Here is a 20,001-nt window from a genome sequence, read left to right as displayed (position 1 = left end):
CATAGAAGTAATTTAGCTTGTCTGGTAGGTTTGTCACTGGACAGCTCGCGGCTGGGCCTCGCGAGCATCGGAGCCGGTGTAGTAGGATTCAATCTTAGTCCTGTATTTAGGCTTTGCCTGTTTGATGGTTCGTTTGAGGGCATAGCGGGATTTCTTTTAAGTGTCCAGGTTAGAGTCCCATTCCTTGAAAGCGGCAGCTTTACCCTTTAGCTCAGTGCAGATGTTGCCTGTAATCTATGGCTTCTGGTTGGGGTATGTACGTATGGTTACTGTGGGGATAACGTCATCGATGCACTTATTGATGAAGCCAGTAACTGATGTGGCATACTCCTGAATGCCATCGGATGAGTCCCGGAACATATTCCAGTCTCGACTAGCAAAACAGTCCAGCTTAGCATCTGCTTAGCATCTGCATTATTTGACCACTTCCGTATTAAGCGAGTCACTGGTCCTTGCTGCTTTAGTTTTAGCTTGTAAGCAAGAATCAGGAGGATAGAATTATGTAGCCCTCCACTTGTGCTGAGGTTTCCTGTGTAACTGTGGCCATGGCTTCCCTGGCCTTGTTGTCTCGAGCCACAGCTCCCTGTTAGTTGAGACCTTACTTTTCCTGACAGGATGTCACCATGATGATGATGCAATCCCCACACGCCCGCTGCCTCTTCACCATTTTCCCAACAATCAACATGGTGCCAGAGACCCACCAACACCATCCACTGTCATTACATATTCTAAAAGGACCCTTGCCACCAGCCCCCACTTCTATTTTTTTGTTCTCCCTTTTCACCGTTAATTTCCATCGTCACCGTTCTCAGTCATGCCAGAGCTTTTCTTCTCACTGGCTGCCACATTCTCCTCCTGTCAAGTTGCCTGGAGGTTTCCCTGTCACAGACTGGCAGGGTGGAGCTGCTGTGGGTCCTGCCTGCCTTTGGGAGATGTTCATTTGGAGTGGGGAGCTGACAGGCCTGACAGCCCATCCCCGCAGGGCTTTGTCATGTGATTCAAGCCTCCCTGCAGGCTCTCTCAAGCACCCCTTTATTCCTCCATACAAATGAAGGTATGGGACTGGCTTTCATTTTTCAGCCAATCTGCATGCAATGACTGAAACAAAGACACCCCGTCCCCCCACTCCACCACCAGGCAGACTTTCTTAACAGGCTTGGGAGATTAACACCGGTTGCTCCTGGTTGCTGGACTTTATTTACTGGTTCTCTCATGCTGGCGAGAGTTTCTACTCTTTCACAATTAAACAGCTACATCCCTCTGTTTTCTGAAATAAATGTGGGGTGCACCTCCTCCCTGCATATCTCAGTTTCTCACACAACCACTCTTTGATTTATCTAGCTGGGGGAAGGGTGTGGATATATATTGTCATATATATATATATATATATATATATATATATATATATATATATATATATATATATATATATATATATATATATATATATATATATATATATATATATATATATATATATATATATGTGTGTGTGTGTGTGTGTGTGAGATATCTTTTTTATACCATTTTTGTAAATTATGATACTCACCTCTTAGCAAGTATGATTTTGTGTCATGATTGATTTTGTTGATAATGTTGTGATCTTATAATGGTTTTTATCTGCTATTATCTGAACATTCCATTTTCCTTCATTTTCTCTAGGCACAAGTGATCCTTATGTCAAGTTCAAACTGGAAGGAAAGACGTTTTACAAAAGCAAAGTTGTGCATAAGAACCTGAATCCAAAATGGAGTGAGTCCTTCTCTTTCCCCCTGCAGGATTGGGAGCAGGTTGTCGACGTGAGGGTGAGTATCCCATGAATCTGTTGTTTTGACTTTCGTTGTCTAAGTAACACCTGCACATGAATGACAATGTACTTATATTGTCTTAAAAGTGTCATAGCTATGGCCTGTATAGGATACACAACTGGCATACAATAAGAGTTCATTGTGCCAAAGCCTGATTGACATACAAAAAAACAATATTTTATTCCGAGTATGGTGTTTCTAATTGCTGTAGGTCTATGATAAGGACCGTACCACTGATGAATTCATGGGTTCCAGCACAATTGTGATCAAAAACCTTGAATTAGACAAGTGAGTAATACACACACTACTAATCACTCAGCCTGTATATCATCTAGTAAACTGCAGAACGTCTTGTGTAGACTCGATCTGGTAAATGATTGTATGTGTCTGTATCTCTCTCTTTGTCCAGGACCAGTGAGATGGTGCTAAGTCTGGAGGACCCCAGCAGTCTGGAGGATGACATGGGCGTCATCGTCATTGACACATGCCTAACTTTCAGAGATGCTACGATCAAAAGACCAGTAAGCCTCATTTGACTGGAGTCTAAATAATGTTGCATCTCAGATTTTCAATCTCAATATTTTCACGTTTGTCCGTAAATGTTTATCTCCATTACAGAAACGGCACCTGAAAAATAGAAGAAGATTTAGGGTAGGACATTGCAATTTCTACCTGCGTATTTTTGTTGTGTAAATGTAATTCTAAAAAGTGTTCTATGCCAATATCTGGAAATGTGTCTATTGCTAGAATAGATATTCACAATACAAGTTATACTAACAGTATACTCCTCATTACTCGTCAGATGAGAAATCCAAATATGGCTGATATTGTGCCTAATTTCCAGCAGCAGGGGGCAGTATATCACTGCATTATAAACGATGATCATGACAAAGAATGAAGTCAAGTCCGAGGATTTTTGTTTTTGTGCATGCGTTTTCAATCTTAATTGTGTGAAATAATGTATTTCTTAGTTAATGGGGTTAACTTCCTTGTCACATTGCCAACGACAAGTTTTGTTTTTGGAATTGTATTGTGTTTACAATGTCAGACTAAACCATACATCAGAATGATCTAAACATTTTAACATATTTACATGTTAAATAAGCTCACTTAGGAGTAGAGCCTCTTTGGGGTTTAATATACAGCTCTATCTCTTTTGAAGCATTGCGATTTAGGCTGAAATTGGAGGCAGTTAAAGGGTTTTGTTTTTTAGACAGACGCTTCTCTCATTATTGTGATTGTGGGTTTATTCTCACACCTATTCACTCGCTACATCTGCCAGTTTAATCTCCTGATAGGCCAGTAGACGATCTCCATTTGATGTTAAATAGATAAGAAATAAAACCCATTTCATAGACACATTGTATGCTCTGCAGATGGACAAATGAACAGACAAAGAGACAGAAATGTGTGATCCGACTCTCCCGATGTTCCTCTGCTCAAATTATGGTACAAATGTAGACTTCTGCAGAGGCAGACGGCAGTGCCAAGATTTGTCTGTAGCAGTATGACTATGTTAATTTTGTGACACGATTGAATTAATATTTTTTATAAATATAAATATAAAATCCTGTTCCATTTGACACCTATCCTGGTGTCTGGGACTGAGCACTAAGCTCTTAATCATTCTTCATCTCCCACTGCTACTCCCCACTCCTGTTCAGTACAACTACCACAGAGACAGTGAATAGAAAATGCCACAGTAAAACTCTGTCCCTGTGCGTTGGGTGATAGTGTTTCTGTCTGGAGGGGGCTGTGTGGGAGAGCGGGGGCTCTGCTGTTTGAGGCACGTTGCCAGTATGAGATGCCGAAGATTCGTGATGCTGATAATTCCCAGGCATAGTGGGCAATAACCCAGATGTTAGGATGTAATATCACAGCTGTGGATGGACAGAGCCGAGCTACCAGCCAAATGGATGTAGGTCTGAGCCCATCCTGCTCGTCCCCATGCTGTCCTAGCATATGGAAGCAATCGCAGACCCCTTTAAGGACCAGGAATAGACTCTCTTTAGGGGCCACTTACAGTTAAGTGGAATTGTTTTGTTGGCCGCTGAGATAGAAATGTGTCCAAGATAAACACTTGGCGGGCCCTGCTTCATGTCGCTCCTCCACTCCACTGTGTTCCTCCTCTTTAGAGAGGAGATGAGGGATATTTATAGGGCCGAGCAGCACTGTGCCGTGGTATTCCATGTTAATACAGGTCCCTGAGACGTACAGGCTTTGATCCCCAGCGGCCTGACCCCTGGGTGACGGTGTGGGCAGTGACCCCGGAGAGGAGGGGAGGGACAGGGTGGCAGGGGGGCCATAGCTGGGGCTGGGCTGGGCCTTTTGAAGCCGTGCCGGCCAGGGCAGCAGAGGGAGACAGAGTATCAAAGAGGTCGGAGCAGATTACAGTCCTGTTCTTTAATTACGCTCAGCCCCACACATCCCCTCTCTCTCTGCTGTTTGTTTTGAAAGAGATGGCCTATCACTGCACAGGCTCAAGGGAACTTTGAACACATAGATGCGTATCAAGGCCTGTTTCTCCCACTCTGTAGAGCCTCAGATCTATCTCTTTTTAAGCATTGTGATTTAGGCTGAAATTGGAGGCAGTTAAATTGTTTTGTTTTTTAGACTGACGCTTCTCTCATTATGGTGATTGTGGGTTTATTCTCACGCCTATTCAGTCGCAACATCTGCCACAGTTTAATCTCCTGATAGGCCAGTAGACAATCTCCTTTTGATGTTAAATAGATCCTCCCCGTCTTCCCCTGTGGCCCGGAAGGACGGTTAGATTTGGGAAAGGCTGTCCTTGATGTCTCTGTGTTCTGATATCCTGGACATCTTGTTCCTCTCATACCCTTCTTGCTGATTTTAGAGATTTGATTGGATAATTGAGATTTAGTGAAGAATAGACCAATGTGTACAATGCTGTATATGTCATTGCCAGGCTTTATGTACATCCATGCATAATTTGCTGATGAGAGGGCTGTGTGGTTGGTTTGCATCATTACTCACTGCGGCCGGCTGTCTCCTGTGCAGTATGCCAAGTGTCCTGCCTCCCCACACTCTGTCTCTAGGTCTGTGATGAGTGGGACTGTCACAGCCAGGGACATCTGGCGGCTCTGCTCACTGACACCCCCCTCTCTCCAGGAACCTCTCCTCTCCCCACTGACGTGGCTCTGCTACATTCACTGGAGAAAGGCTAATGTGCTCAAACAGAAAGAGGCTGTAGCCCATGCAGTCCATGCAGATGAGGTGCCAGACTTGAGGCACCGGTGAATAGTGGGGTAGCCACTCAGAGGGTTTTGTCATGGAGGGTGTCCTAATGCAGCTGTGTGTCCATGTTTGTGTCTCTCAGGGAGGCCAGAACCAGAAGGGGGACCAGCCCCAGGATAAGGACCAGACCCAGGGTTCAGCTGAGGCCACCAATATGAGCCAGCTGTGGAGTGGCGTGTTTGGTATTACCCTGTTAGAGGGACAGGACATGCCTGAATACGGCCAGGGGGACGTCTATGTGCGTTACAGACTGGGAGAGCAGAAGTACAAGAGCAAGGTGAGCTTATTTCTCGATCTATTAGTCCTTTTGCCTCCTCCCTTCCTTTTGTCTCTTCCCTTCCCATTTGCACATGCTCTCCACCCTCCTTTCTGCTACTAATTTCTTCCCACTCCCCTTTCTCTCCTTCTCTCCCTCCCTCACTTTCTTTCTCTCTCCCTCCCTTTCTCTGTCCCTCCCTTTCTCTGTCTCTCCCTTTCTCTCAGCAGGTGTGTGTCAGTGTTTTACCTCCACCTAGGCTCACTGGAGCATGGCAGAGCAGCTCATTAGACTGGGCATCTCTCTGCACCATGCTCCCCTTCAGGTGGAGGGCTTCACTATGCTTCACTTGATTTGCATACCCAGCAGGCCCTGCTCGTCTACCTCTACTTATTGGCCTCCCTCCTGATGATTCTGCAGCGTGCCAGTCTTGTGTTCTCATGTCATTTCTCTGTAAACCTCTCTGGCTTTGTTTTGGCTTGTTTGTTTGTTGAACAAAGCTAATCCTAACTGGATGCTGTCAGTAGTTACAATCCTAGAGAAGAGGCTGAGGAGCGCTCACACAAAAACCCCTTCTCTCCTTTCCTCTCCTCTCCCCCGCCCCGTCCTGGTCGCACTGAATGAAAACTAAATCCACCTGTCATGTAATCTCTGCTCACTGTGACACTGCATTAAACCTGACACCGCTTTGCATCAGGCCGTGTGTGTTCCAGTGCCCACCCACACTACAGTACTGTATCAGCACTATGCTCTATCGCTCTCTCCCTCAGAACCTGCGCATTCAGGCCAACCCTCGGTGGAGGGAGAAGTTTGACTTCAACAAGTATGAGAACTGGCTGGAGCCACTGAATGTGGAGGTGTTTGTTAAGAGAGGCAGGAAGAGTGAGGAATCCTGGGGAATGTTAGTATGGCCTTGATTGTCTGATTGTTTGTTATCTTGGCTGTTCTTTTAAATGGACATGGTTCAGCCGTGATATTGAAGGCTGATACCGTCTTGTGTGCAGGTTTGAGGTGGACCTGTCCAAGCTGCCAGTAAACACACAGCAGCTCTACACACAAACCTTGGACCCAGGCAAAGGCAGGCTGATATTACTGGTCACCTTCAACCCCTGCAGTGAGGCCTCCATATCAGACATTAACAAACCTCCCCTGGAACAGCCAGACGAGAGGGACCAAATACTGGAGAAATATGTTAGTATCTTTAGGGAAATATTACTACTTATTCATGTCACTTTTGACATTTTACATGCTTGAATTAGTAAGTACAAGCAGACAAGTAAATACATTTCAAAAGCAATCTATACTAACTTGCAGAATACTAACTTGCATTTATACATTTAACTAAGACTGATGGTGTCATTTTACCTTTGCAGAGTTTGAAGAACTCTCACAAAGGTGTGAAGGAGGTTGGCTTCCTTCAAGTCAAGGTTTTCAATGCAACAGATCTCACATCAACTGATCTCAATGGTGATATATCACTCCACTTTTAACCATTCCCCTTTGAACTGGTCACTTTCTATGGCTGAGTCCATTTACACTTGCACACACAATGTAACACAGCTTTGTTCTTTCTTTGCAGGGAAAAGTGATCCATTCTGTGTACTGGAGCTGGGGAACAGCAGGCTACAGACTCACACCATCTACAAAACACTCAGCCCTGAGTGGAACAAAGTCTTTACATTGTACATGTGTTTTTCCTTGGTCTTAAAGTGTACTTTGTAAACATTAATGCAAATGAATGTATTCCTTCAGATCTGGACTAACTAGTTATCTGTTGACAGCCCAGTAAAGGACATCCATGATGTGTTGGAGCTGAAGGTCTTTGATGAAGACGGAGACAAAGCCCCAGACTTTTTGGGCAGAGTGGCCATTCCACTACTCTCTGTAAGTTGGGGATCTTTTGATTCATAATAGTTTATTCATTGACATTGACAAGTTGTAAAACATGTCATGGGTCAGAGAGGTAGGAGCATCTTCAGTAAATACTAATGTGGTGCAATTGATTGACATGCATTTTCTAATGCTACAGGTTCAGAATGGACAGCAGGTCACCCGAGGGTTGAAGAATGAGAACTTGAGGGGTCCAGCCAAAGGGACCATCTCACTGGTGATGGAGGTCCACTATAACCCAGTAAGAACTCACTGGCTGATTCTAGCCAAGCTCATGCTCTTTGACAATTGACACAACCACTTTGTCTTTGACAATTCGTAACATCTTTCTCAGGTTAGAGCCGGCATCAAAACCTTCAGACCAAAAGAGGAGAAATTCATGGAGGACAACAGAAAATTCTCCAAAAAGGTTTGCCTTCGCAATGAATGTTAGGCATACAGAGTCTAAAATGTATGATTTATACACATAGAGCATGGTAGATACCGTTTGTTGGATGAAGGAGTACTGGAACATGCTCCTTAAATCACAGAAACAAAGCTTCCATAGGCAAGCAGCATATTAGCTTTGATTGGTCAAAGTCTAACTATTTGGCTCAAGACAACAAACCAGAAAAGCCACACAGCAGCAAATAAGGCCTTGAATAAACCTGATTTTGAATCATACACATAAAGCTTTTATCAAATCATGCTAGCTGCCATTTTGTTTGAATTATTTCCCATTAGGTCCTTGCCCAGAATATCTACCGAGTTCGGAAAATCACCCTGGCAGTGCTGCATACGTTACAGTACATTAAAAGCTGTTTTCAGTGGGAGAGCACACAGCGGAGTGTAATAGCCTTCCTGGTAAGTCATTGCCCCATGCTAATGAACTAGTTCCAAGCCTTGGGCTGTGCAATTGGTGTATCCTATTTCACTGCAGCACTATTTTAACACTTCCTTCTGTTCATCTGCGGTAGATGATAGGTACGGTATGTTCAGGTATAGGCCTACTTAGATCATTGTTACTGTTTCTCATTCACATGCTCCCTAGAATTGACACGGTCAGTCTTTATCTCCATGCTGAATTTGAAAGTAAAGTACAAGCTGTGCTATATCCTTTAATTCAAACCCCACTTGGCTTCCTTCAGTGTTCTTCTGGCACGAGGGCTTTATGTGAAGGCCTTGGGTCTGGCTGTTTGGTCATCTGACTTCTTAGCTAAGCCCTCTCCTCCTGGGGACGGTGCCCTCTGTGTGGAGGAGTAGTGACAGTTGGCCTGAGAGATTTGATCCTTGTTTAAATGTCTCTGTCTAGCTGTTTTAATGAGGCATTGTGATCTAATACCCTAAGCTGAAATAATCTTTATTTCACCCTGTGAATCTCCCACCTTAAAGCACATGTAATGTCATCATGAATAAGAGCATCCTCGTGCCATAAAGCCCTGGCAGCATCAAGTCAGGGTGAGGAAGCAGTCACAGACAGGGTGTGTGAAGATTCCTTTCTTCACAGCCTTCATTCCTCACTATGTTCTGTTTCGGGGGCGACGTGTATTTCATACCTGGTGTATTCTATAAGCTCTGCTCACTGATCCTCAAGTGCATATCCCCTCAGGCAATAGCCAGTCTCACGGTATCAGTACAGGTATGGACACAGACAGACAAGGAGACAGACTGGCAGACAGGAAGCGAGTGTGTGCAGGCAGATAGACGGAGACTGGGAGGGAGAAAGGCACGTAGTCAGCAATGCGGGCATGCAGGAGGGTAGGCGGGCTGACGGGTGACAGGTCAGCGGGATAGGGCCATCTCCTGGCCCCCACCTATAATTAGATGCTCTGCAGGCCACCAGTGTGTGGTGGCACACTCTAATCTTTCATTTCCACTTCCACTACACCTGCTGTTCAAGACGAGCCCACAAATAGGAGATCTGAGAAGGGAAAAACAAGACTTACTCTCTGGCATACTGTGACCAAAAATATGTACTTTTTTGTTGTTGCGTATTTGTACCTAAAGATTAACAGTTTGAAATGTTTTGTTGAATTTGTGTAAGAGCTGAGTGCTCCTGTTGCAGGGATGAAATGGTGTGTTTTAAAATGTGTTATCTTGATTGTGAGTAAGATGGACAGTTTGTGGACAGCACAGCTGTACCCATGCAGTTCCATTTAGAGACAGACACACTGCAATAGAGCAGTCTGGCTATCTGCAGTCCACTGAGCCCTATGCTTTCCTCTGGAAAATGCTTTCCTCTTTCCTCTGGAAAGCATTGCGCTTGTGTTAAAGGTGTCTGCCAAGACTTGCTTGAGGAGAGAATGAATCAGCCTGCTGATAAATAAGCCGTGTTAATCACCCACTCACCAGCAGATAGGAGTTAGACTGAAGAAAAGTTCTGATTTCTAATCAGGCATCGCATCCTCAACACCTCACTACATGAAGAGCAGCAACAATCAAAACCTGAATATGGAGCGACAGTCAAATATAACTATTGAGTATTAACACAGACAAAAGCCTTGCCATGTGATATAAGAGTGCAGCCGAGGGGCCTTTACAGCCATTGCAAGTCCAGTGGCGTACTATTACACACGCCATTGCCCTGGCCCTCTGTGGGGTCAGCCACAGCACAGCGACACGAGGACCACTCCTCCTCCCAATTTGCAATTAAGTTTGTGTTTGGAGCTGTCTGAAGCAGCATGCCACCGTGCCTTAATGAAACAAGCTACCGCTCCTATATTTATATCTTTAGGCCCTGCTAATAGGTAACTGATTCAGACACTGACAGATGGCCTCCGCTTGCCTCTAAGATGTGCATAATTAGAGGATTGTCTTCTCCTTTCTACAGCAGCACTCTGCCTCTGCTGCTTCTCAGAATATGCTGCTAGGAACGGCTGCAGTGTAGGCTTAGACTTTAATATACATTACAATACATTATTTATCAGCCAAACAGACCATTGCTGCCGTTTTACACCACATGCATCCTGTAATGCATTACCGCTGATGTGGTTTCATCTCTGGACTGTGGGATCCTCCGCTAGTGCCTTACCAGAAAGCCTTGGCCGCCAAGCCACTGTAAGTCCCATAGGCTAATGCTCTGACCTGCTCAAAACATGCAGTCAATTCAGGAAATGTGGATCTTCGTGTGTGCATTATGAAATACCTTTTGGTATGTGTGAAGTATTTTTTGTTTGTTTGAGAGATTTGTCTCACAAAAGGAACAGTGAAATCTAGTTTCCCATGAGCTGTATTGGCAATGTTTTGAGCCTTAGGTATCATTGAGAATATAATTTAAAACAAAAACGTCTCAGTAACATAACTTCTCCCTCCAACTGGCAGGCAGCATATCATCCTGCATCCCACTGCTGGCTTGCCTCTGAAGCTAAGCAGGGTTGGTCCCTGGATGGGAGACCAGATGCTGCTGGAAGGGGTGTTGAAGGGCCAATAGGAGCCCCCCAAAAAAAAAAAAAGAAATGCCCCAGGGCAGTGACAGGGGGCAGTCTTTCAGTTGGGACGATAAATGGGTGTCTTGACTCTCTGTGGTCACTAAAGATCCCATGGCACTTATCATAAGATAATCTGGCCCTCATACCATCATGGCCACCTAATCATCCCCAGCTTCCAATTAGCTCATTCATCCACTCTCCCCTGTAACTATTCCCCAGGTTGTTGCTGTAAATTAGAATGTGTTCTCAGTCACTTACCTGGTATGATAATGGTTAAATAAAAATTCCCTCATGTGTGGCAATCAGAAAAGTGAGTATTTTGAGTAGACTATTTAAATTGGGCATACAATGTACACTGTTTTAAAATCAAGATGGCTCATCTTATAATTATAATGCGAAGAGGAAGCCTGTTAAGAATGCAAACTTTTGCAGCGCTGTCATCGTTTGCAGGGCTTGAGGTCACTGTTTCTGATTGCGTAATCTCCTTTGTAAATGGAGTCTATACCTTGGATTTTCCACCCAGGTTTCAGTTTCAAAATAGCAACTTTCTAATTAGGTAATGTTCAAATAATATTTTGCAAGCATTTAAATAAACTTCTGGCAAAGCCTCATAAACGTCTTCATTGGTAAACAGAAATACAAACAAGAAATGTGGATTTCTTTCAGCGCTTGTTTATGCGACAGTAATGAGCCTAGGATGTGCCTTTTTCTAAAGTTTGTCAATGGCCTGTTCCCTTCTTCTGGGAGAGAGAGAGAGAGAGTGTGACAGCTAAAATCTTCATCAAATAACTCCCTTTTAAATATGCTGCTCCCCAATACTGAGCTAGATAAATGTGCCATACATCAGCAGCAACTGCAGAGAGAGGGGTCACCCAGAGTTCTTTCCTGCAGACATTTCCAGTGCCTGTAGAGGGAGCTATAGCACTGCTGAACTATGTAGTGGAGACCCTGATGGGCGATAACTCTTCTCCCAGCTACAATTCTTCATGGGAAAAACTGTCAAAGTGAAAGCCTCCATTCTGTGGATCTGCTGGACCAACAGAACAGAAGTTTCTCAAACATACTAAAACGAGCATGTATTAGCTAGACATATTAATCTGTTTCAGAGGTTTAAAGTTGAGAACAATTTAGATTTAGATTGAATGGATGGAGGTCCTCAAAAAAAAGAAAAGGGATTATTTACACATGAAAGCTGATTTTGAGCTTTTCTGTCATTAGTGCGCTTTAAGTATTTAAGTAGAATTAATATTTTAACATATTAGGTGGTCTCGTCTGTCAGGAGTTCTGATTAGAAAGAAACCTGTATATCTTATGTGAGTATTTGAACAGCTTTCTTTTTGACACTGCCAGGTAGCAACTGGTTTAGACATCATTTGACAGCCTGTGAAATGCTGATTGCCTCACATCACAGACTGTAAAGATGGCTGTTGATGAATGTTTGATGCGGTGCAGCTGAAAAACACTGTTGGCAGCTGCCACGGCTGCTTTTTTTGGCTGATAGAATCCTCATCTCCCAGATGAGAGCAGGACAGGGTCAGATCTGGATCCAGAGGTCCCAAGGGACCACCTGTGAGGCGTCGCCGCACCATGCCCGCTTGCCCCCCAGCCGGGCCCATTACCCAGAATACCAGGACGGCCAGGATCAAAGCCATAGTCAGTGCTGTCATAATTATTCTAGTTAACACCGTCCCCAAAAGTGACATGTTTGGTGAACACTGATCTGTCCCTTTTTGGTTTACTGCGATGCAGTAATGCAGTGTGTATGACCAAAAGAGTGTGAAAGGAGTGTAAAGTCAAACTTTATACATGCATGTGAAACCTCTCGTTCCTTTCTCTGCATCTGTTTTCTTTCTGTTGAAAAAGTTGGAGGACTGTGTGTGGCTCGGCTGGCCTTAAAAGACTGGGTTCTTGCGTCTCGGGGGTTACACTCTTAAACTCTATGGCTGTGGGAGTTCTCACAGAGTTTGCTTTGGGAATATGTCAGGGAGGGAGAGGGAGACAGCCCTTTTGAAAATAGTCTAAGATGTATTAATTATTAAAGAATGGGATATCAGTATCCACAATTACTGAGAGCCGCCTTCCTATTTTAAATAGTCGGTACAACTATTGAGGTGCCACATTGGATGGCAGTGTGTCAGTTGACAGCTCTAGGGGCTAGCTGGTAACCGTAACCTTGAGACACATCCTCTTATTATACAGAGAGCCTTTCTCTGGCAGACAGTTGTCCTCTCTCAATTAGAGCATTAAATAACATATTTTCTGCTAAATAGTACACTTGTTATTTTCAAGTTCGTTTTAATAATTAATTGTCTTGTATTGTATAATATATTCATTTTCATTACAAATATAAAGCAGTATGAAATTATAATTTCAGAGGATAAACAAGATGATGTTGCTATGAATAACACTGCAGCCCTTCTGTGTTGGTGCATCCGCCGTGGTGCTTTGTCTGTCCCTCCGTAGCGCTTTAAAATTGTGCTTATTTTGGCCCCAGATGAAGTGTGCTCTGTGTTTAACCCTGTGGTGTGTGCCGTATCGTAATGACTGCCTCTAACATGCTCACCACCTCCCCAGTCACAGAGGACACCTCTCCCAAGAGCCTGTGACCTGACCGTGTCTGTGTGTGGCTGTAACGGGGCAGACCTCGGCCCGTGTGCGCTAACATGTCTGTGAGCCGAGCTGACAGGGAGGGAAGGGAGAGAGAGTAAACGCTACTCTCTCCCTCCCCACCTCCTCGGGGGAAAAGGCTCTCATGAAGGATCTGTCACCCAGGAGGTCGTTCAGTGCTAACGCTCCCGACACGGATTAAACACTTGTGGCCAGTGCTGGAGCTTGGGGTTGGAGTGGTCACTACTGACAGGCACCACGGGGCCCCTACTGACCGCCCTGGTACAACCCTGGTCCAGCCCCGCTCCACCCTGACTCCAGACCTGCTTTAGCATTGGCATGTGTCAGACAGGCAGGGAGACAATGGCCAACACTGGTCTTGCAAGGAAATGCTAATGCCCTGCCTAGCGCTGCTGATCTTCTCTTGTCTTCCCTTCCCTTTGATAAGGAGCCCGCTATCGCTATACTGTACTAGTACTGGCATCCTTACTAGCAGCCACTGAATTTTCTTAACATTCCTAGAGTTCTAAGCTTTCAATTTCCTTATTTATGAATCATTACTGAATTAAACTCAAGTAGATTCATTATTCAAATGTAATTAAATGGATTTACATTTACATTGAAATGTATTGCCTTGTTTCATGGCATACTTAAAAGCCATTGCAGTAAGTAAAACTCATATTGTTCATATTGTTTTTTTTATTGTTTTTTAGATATGGCTTGGATTATCAGAAACTTGTCTATACCAATGGTTTATTTGTGTGTACTGTGTATACATTTAGTGGTCCGAGCTGCTACAGATGATACATTCATGCCCAAGAGGGAGGTGAGATTTCCCCTCTCTCTCTTTCTCTCTCTCTCTCTCTCTCCCTAGTCAATAAGACTTGAGCTGAGCGTATGTGAAATATTTAGCGTTAGCTCCGAGCACCATGGCTGCCCACACCATCTCTACCTGCCCTGCAGAGAAATCTCATCTGTGCTTCCTCTCTGCCTCCGACACCCCCTGAAAGCCTGTCCCCTTATTGGCCCGAGCTCACCACAAATTACATGTCTAATTTCTCTGCATTTACAGCTGCTTTAAAGCCTACCACAGACTAGCGTCCCCAACATTAGCCCTCAGCTAGACTCTCTGTTCCAGCCTGGCTGAAAAAAAGGCAGAGCAGCCACTGGTGCCTTTGATTCATTATTAATGTCTATTTTTTTGTATTTTAATTTGAGGAAGCAATGCAGATTACTCCCACTGCCCTTGATTTCACCCAGAAAAAGTACATCTATACCAGAGTGGCGATTATGCAAGGTTTTTACCCCTCTTTACACACACACACACACACACACACACACACACACACACACACACACACACACACACACACACACACACACACACACACACACACACACACACACACACACACACACACACACACACACACACACACACACACACACACACACACACACACACACACACACACACACACACACACAGAGAGACAGATAAAGAGAGAGACAGATACCCCTGGAGCCTGTAGTAAGCCTTGTTAAACTTATTCAGCTACATTCATGTAATCTGGCATCCATCCACAGCCCCACTGACTGACCCCCATAATGCTAGTTGGCTCTCTCCTCTCTCTGCTCTGTTTTTTTTCCGCTTAGTTTACAGTAGCTTTCCAAGCTCAACCAAAGATAGACACAGAAGAGATAAGAAATTCCCCTTTTTATAGATTTCCTATAGTTACAGTATTAGAGCTGCTTAGTATTGTATTTGTAATTACGGTGTCCTCTTTAATGCAAGCTTAATGTCAGGGTAATAATGAGTGATACACTATTGGTAATAATTGCTATAATTGTAGGATTAAATACATTCAATGATATGATTCCATAACACATTTCATTAGTTTGGCACATACAGTATATGTTTACATGGAGCTGTGTATATGTGCAGGGTTTGGCAGCCCTCCTGTCTAGTGTTTAGTCAGTCAGTCAGTCGTCTGGTTGGTAGAGTGGGTCCTCTCTCTCCCATTAATCAATTTGCAGGATGGTAGAAACTCTTGGAGAAGGCGTCTTCGACCTTTTGTTCCTACTGCGGTCCCCTCTCCCCCTCCTGGGAGAGTGTGGGTGGTGTGAGCTGCCATGCTTGCTCAGCTTTAAGAGTTATTTTATTCACACTTTTAATCGCTGAGTGCTTTATTATTAGGTGCTGGATTCTGCTGGCCAGGGGATCTGCATGAGAAGGCGCAGAATGCATTTACTGAAATCATATTAATGGCACTATAAAACAAATCTGTCAGCCTGTTGTTAACCCCGCTGGCAGAGTGGCTCTGCCCAGGGTCGGCCCTTCTCCAGGCTCTTACAGGTGGCTAAGGAGAGTACATCTCCATCACTTAATCCACTGCACGCTAATATTTTTTATTCATTCATTATTAGACACCCCATGCATAATCATGTAGGCATTTTTCAGTAAAATGGTGTTTGTCAAGGGAGGTTTCCTACATTAAAGACACTCCTCCCAGACACACATACTAACACTTGTGCAATTACAAGTCGTTCATTATCCAATTCTGCTGTGTGTAAACGTACCGTTCAGGTAGATCATTTATTATTAGCTCCCCTGCTTCCTGTTTGTTGCTTTCTGTCCTTTTAGTGAAATAAATGACTGCTTTACCGCCAATGTAAAATATCAGTGTTGAGGTGTTTTGGATTTTAAGTTTCCCGTTGTCATGTGTAATTTGTAGTGGGATAAAAAAAACTACGATAGGACTGAAATGAAATGGAGCCCAACTTTGAGGCCCATTAAAAGGTGGATTATTTTCAATATAAATGTACACTTAAGCCTGACAGGTTGCACTTTGTCCACCCCGTCCTTTAATCACTCACGCTCGGCACTAATAAAACATAAACCACTTAGCGAGGAATTACTTCTCTCCATTTCACAGAAGCCTCAGAGAATGTGAGGAGACGGGGGAAAGGTATAACTTTGCCTCTGCTCATTAATGAGAAATATCTGATGGTGAAGACGCAGCTCTGTGAGCCTGAGTGAAGGAATTCCAGCAGCTTTCCCAGATGTTCACAGTTACATTTTTATTAGTGTTTTTTTTTTTAAAGCATGTAAATTCTCCAAACACGAACTGACACACAAGGCAGGAATTGTGGAGATGTTTCTGACAGTTCTGGTTTCTACCCTCATTTAGGTGCTCAGTTTAGACACCAGCCATTGTATTTCTCTAGCCTTTTATCTTGTCCACCAAGCCAGAGCGTTGTGAGCAGAAATTTGCATTAGTGGGCGATTATGAATACCTGTGACAGATTCTCTCTACTGACTCCCTGGGAGGAAATGAATTGCCTCCCATTGTTGACTCGCACAGGAAGACAGAGACCAGGCAATTAGACTTTAGTGGTTAATGTAGCAGCTTTTGCAGGGAGGGCAAGGGGGTTCAACATTCCTGCTGGGCTCATGTCAGTTTCCAGGCATTTTTTTGTTGCGGGAATGCTCTCAATATGACAAGCTACCTGTCCAGCAGCCTGCTGAATTCCTCTGGGGTGAAATTAGTGTAGGTTTAGAATAGTCTCATGGGAATAGAGGTGACAACATATGATGTAGGTTATTCATAAATAGAAGCAGACATGCTAAAGCTACCTCTGCACATCATGCAAATTCATTGTTTACCTTTAGGTTTTCCCACCAGCGTTTGTTGTGGATGCGTAATTCAAATAATTTGATATGGAGAAATTGCAGTAACATATTGTGTCCTCACATCTTGGTCATCCCACGGTGTTGTTCCTACACTTCACATTACACAGATATTATTGAACGATAGTAAACCTATGCGATGAGGAAGCCTAGGGCTGTGAGGGACCAGTGTTTGGAGTATTACTCATGGTTCACGTTTCCCTGGAGGCAGTTTGAATCCATTGAACCCAAGCCTGGTGTGGCAGTAGGTAGACTGCCCCAGAGCCAGTAGGGCTGGAAACAGGATGATATGACAGGACCAGTCTGCTGTTTACAGGGCTCAAATGGAGGCCTGAAGGCCCAAGCGGTTAACATCCTGTCTAAGGTCTAAGTCAAACATATTGTTTCTACTGTAACAAGCCCCCAGCAGTCCACACTCAAACGGCACAGCATGCTATTGTAGTGAGCTAGTGTAGAGTTTTGAGAATCCATCCCACTCCTCATTCCATTGGGTGTTGTAGGTTACGAGGTTTGTTTTCTTCTAGCCTTATGGTTAAGTTCCTCCTCTCATGAAAACAAAGTTAAAGAAAGAGAGGAGTTTTTGTACCTTTTCAAAGAGTAAATCATATTTTATGATATAGAAGGAAGTACTTATATCCATTACAAAATAAAATGGCCTCCTCAGAAACGGGTAAAATGAATGTCTAGGCAGAGTGTTACACAGTAATAGATATAAAATAATACTAACTTTGAGGACTTAATTTCTTCATTGTCAACTTGCTGGTGTGCTCCTCCTCACACACTGGACAATTTCAGCAAGAGCCAAACTCATTAGGCTGTCACTAAATGGGTTTAAATGCAGCCGTCCAATTAGTGCTCTGCTGTGAAGTGCAGTGGGTGTTGTGTGCTATGCTTACCGCCGTTTCTTTACAGAATTATGAGGGATTACTCATTCAGTGTGATCCATCTTATTTCAACCAGGGGTCTTGGCTTTTCTCACTATCATCACTGTGGAGGGGTAAATGTTGCAAATGCTTCTCCAGTTGCCATATGTTCCTAGTCACAGTCAATCAGACAGCCGAAATTCTTCCCAGTCTAAGAGGGTTTGATATGCTGTATAAAATACAGGATTCCATGCCTACCCTTGTCAAACATTCCGTTCTGCATAAAGGCACACTGCCAGCACTGTTATCGCTGTAAATAAATGGGATTTTGGAATATAAAAAATTATCCCCAAATGCCTCTCTTACCTCCCAGCCACTAAGATGCTGTGTAGTTTAGTGGCGTAGCTTTGCATTCTTCTGTGCTGTTCATGGGGCTTGGGCGGTAGGTAAACCCATTATGTTTATTTGGAGAGGTGCATGCTGGGATGTGTGGGGTGAGAAGGACATTGTGTCTGGGCTTGGGTTCTAGCCCATGTTGTATGACGGCGATGCCACCGTTCGTGCTGTATCCGTGCTGTTTGTGAGTCTCACACCCCACTCTCTCCCACACTATGCCTCTCCCTGACCACCCCCTGTCCTTCCAGACCTTCATGGTGATGGTGTGGACCTGGGAACTCTTCATGATGCCCATCTTCCTGCTGCTGCTTATCGGCTGGAACTACTTCCAGGTCACCCCGGGGAGGGTCAGCAGCAATCAGGACTTGGTGAGTGTCTCCTCCTACTGTACTGTACTCTATACAGAGCTGGTCTATACTACACACGTCATAGCAGCTCTTCATGTCCCCCTCGCCCAATCACTGGTCAGAAGCATACAAAGCAGAGCAGCCTCTTGCTGTCAGGATATAGATTGGCACTCCCACTAGAATTTGGCTGTGTCGAACTGCCCACAATGCTCTACAATAGTGAATGAAGAGTATGCCGTTAACATAATTTTTCCCCAAATATTAGCAAAATGCATTTTTTTCATTTATTTACTATGTTGAGGCATACACAGTATTATTTGAGCATACAACATTACATTGATGCTGTGTTGATACTGTTCTAGACACAGGGTATTTATTACATTCTCAAGATGGTACGGCTATCTCCTCTGTATCAAAGTCGAGGTTATGGAAATTAAGTCTCCCCTAGCCATGTCTGTAAAGGTTAATGCTGTTCCCACTTCTCAATGTCCCCCAATTTCACTGTGTTGTAAGCTATCTTGATGGCCAGGGCCCTGGCCTGCAAACATCCCCTCCCTGCAGCAACATCCCCAACACCAACCCACTGATTGTGTTTGTGGCTGCTGGCAAAGATGCAGTCCCTGGGCAATGTTAAAGCCCAGGTTCACCCTCATATCAAGCGTGGAGCCTCTTTCACCTCTCCGTGACCCTGTGCCCAGCAGTAACACAGCCCTGTTCACAGGCAATGTCACAGTGTGCACCATGTAGGCATCAGGGATGAGTTGACGTGAAGTAAACTAGGCAACGGCATCCAAATTAAATGTTTTTTTCCCCTCTTTCTGTTTTGATGTTGTGAAGAAATGAGATTGCTTTGCTGTGACAGTGCTCTTGTGAGGAAGGCCCTCTTTCACCTCTCCTTTTGTGTGAGGTCACCCCTGTGATGCCGTCTCTATGAAACAGGCCTCTCCCAATAGGGGTATATGTACTAGAGCAGGATTTCATTACTAGGTGTTTGTTCAAAATGCTCCAGTGCCCGCGTGTGTCCCTGTCCATTTGAAAACACACTCTACCTCTCTCCATTCTCTTGTAGACGAACATGAACATGACCGATGATGAGGAGGAAGATGAGAAGGTATTTTATTTGATTTATTTCTAACTATCTTAATAGTCAAATATGTTGTATGCCAAGTTATACAAGATCTAGTTTGCATAGTTCCACTGGAAATGGTCTCGCAGAAACGATCATTTAATGCGTTCAAAATGAGGACAGAATGTAGGAAATAGTAATGCCATGTGACAAACACGTCTCCTTCAGCACTTACTACACTCTATTCCATTGGGTATTCAGTATCACTACAAATGTGCTCTGCTGCAGTATCCCAGTCCTTTGAAATCCAAAATCTATGTTAAACTGCATCATTAACTGAAGTTTGTCTGCCATTGGGGATATTAGTAGCGAGTGAAGATGTGTTCACTTTTCTAAATGGGATGGTTACTAT

The 20,001-nt window shown here is 44.1% G+C and overlaps 1 protein-coding gene across 2 annotated transcripts in view; it reads left to right on the top strand.

The window, feature by feature from the left end:
* The window catches only part of LOC118401237 (multiple C2 and transmembrane domain-containing protein 2-like), a 43,488-nt gene that overhangs the window by 9,561 nt on the left and 13,926 nt on the right, over nt 1-20,001 (top strand). The window contains exons 7-21 of one of the 2 annotated variants that reach the window (XM_035798584.2): nt 1,663-1,805; nt 2,020-2,096; nt 2,218-2,329; nt 2,427-2,459; nt 5,149-5,343; nt 6,093-6,223; nt 6,327-6,513; nt 6,696-6,789; nt 6,902-7,004; nt 7,104-7,206; nt 7,352-7,453; nt 7,547-7,621; nt 7,936-8,055; nt 18,425-18,544; nt 19,593-19,634. In XM_035798584.2, coding sequence (XP_035654477.1) covers nt 1,663-1,805; nt 2,020-2,096; nt 2,218-2,329; nt 2,427-2,459; nt 5,149-5,343; nt 6,093-6,223; nt 6,327-6,513; nt 6,696-6,789; nt 6,902-7,004; nt 7,104-7,206; nt 7,352-7,453; nt 7,547-7,621; nt 7,936-8,055; nt 18,425-18,544; nt 19,593-19,634 — 1,637 coding nt within the window. The remainder of the gene's footprint in view (nt 1-1,662; nt 1,806-2,019; nt 2,097-2,217; nt 2,330-2,426; nt 2,460-5,148; nt 5,344-6,092; nt 6,224-6,326; nt 6,514-6,695; nt 6,790-6,901; nt 7,005-7,103; nt 7,207-7,351; nt 7,454-7,546; nt 7,622-7,935; nt 8,056-18,424; nt 18,545-19,592; nt 19,635-20,001) is intronic. The other variant, XM_035798585.2, reaches the window with a different exon arrangement.

Source organism: Oncorhynchus keta, chromosome 22 (assembly GCF_023373465.1).
Source record: "Oncorhynchus keta strain PuntledgeMale-10-30-2019 chromosome 22, Oket_V2, whole genome shotgun sequence".
Classification (NCBI taxonomy): domain Eukaryota; kingdom Metazoa; phylum Chordata; class Actinopteri; order Salmoniformes; family Salmonidae; genus Oncorhynchus; species Oncorhynchus keta.
Note: the sequence above shows the minus strand (reverse complement) of the source record. Positions and strands in the feature narration are given on the sequence as shown.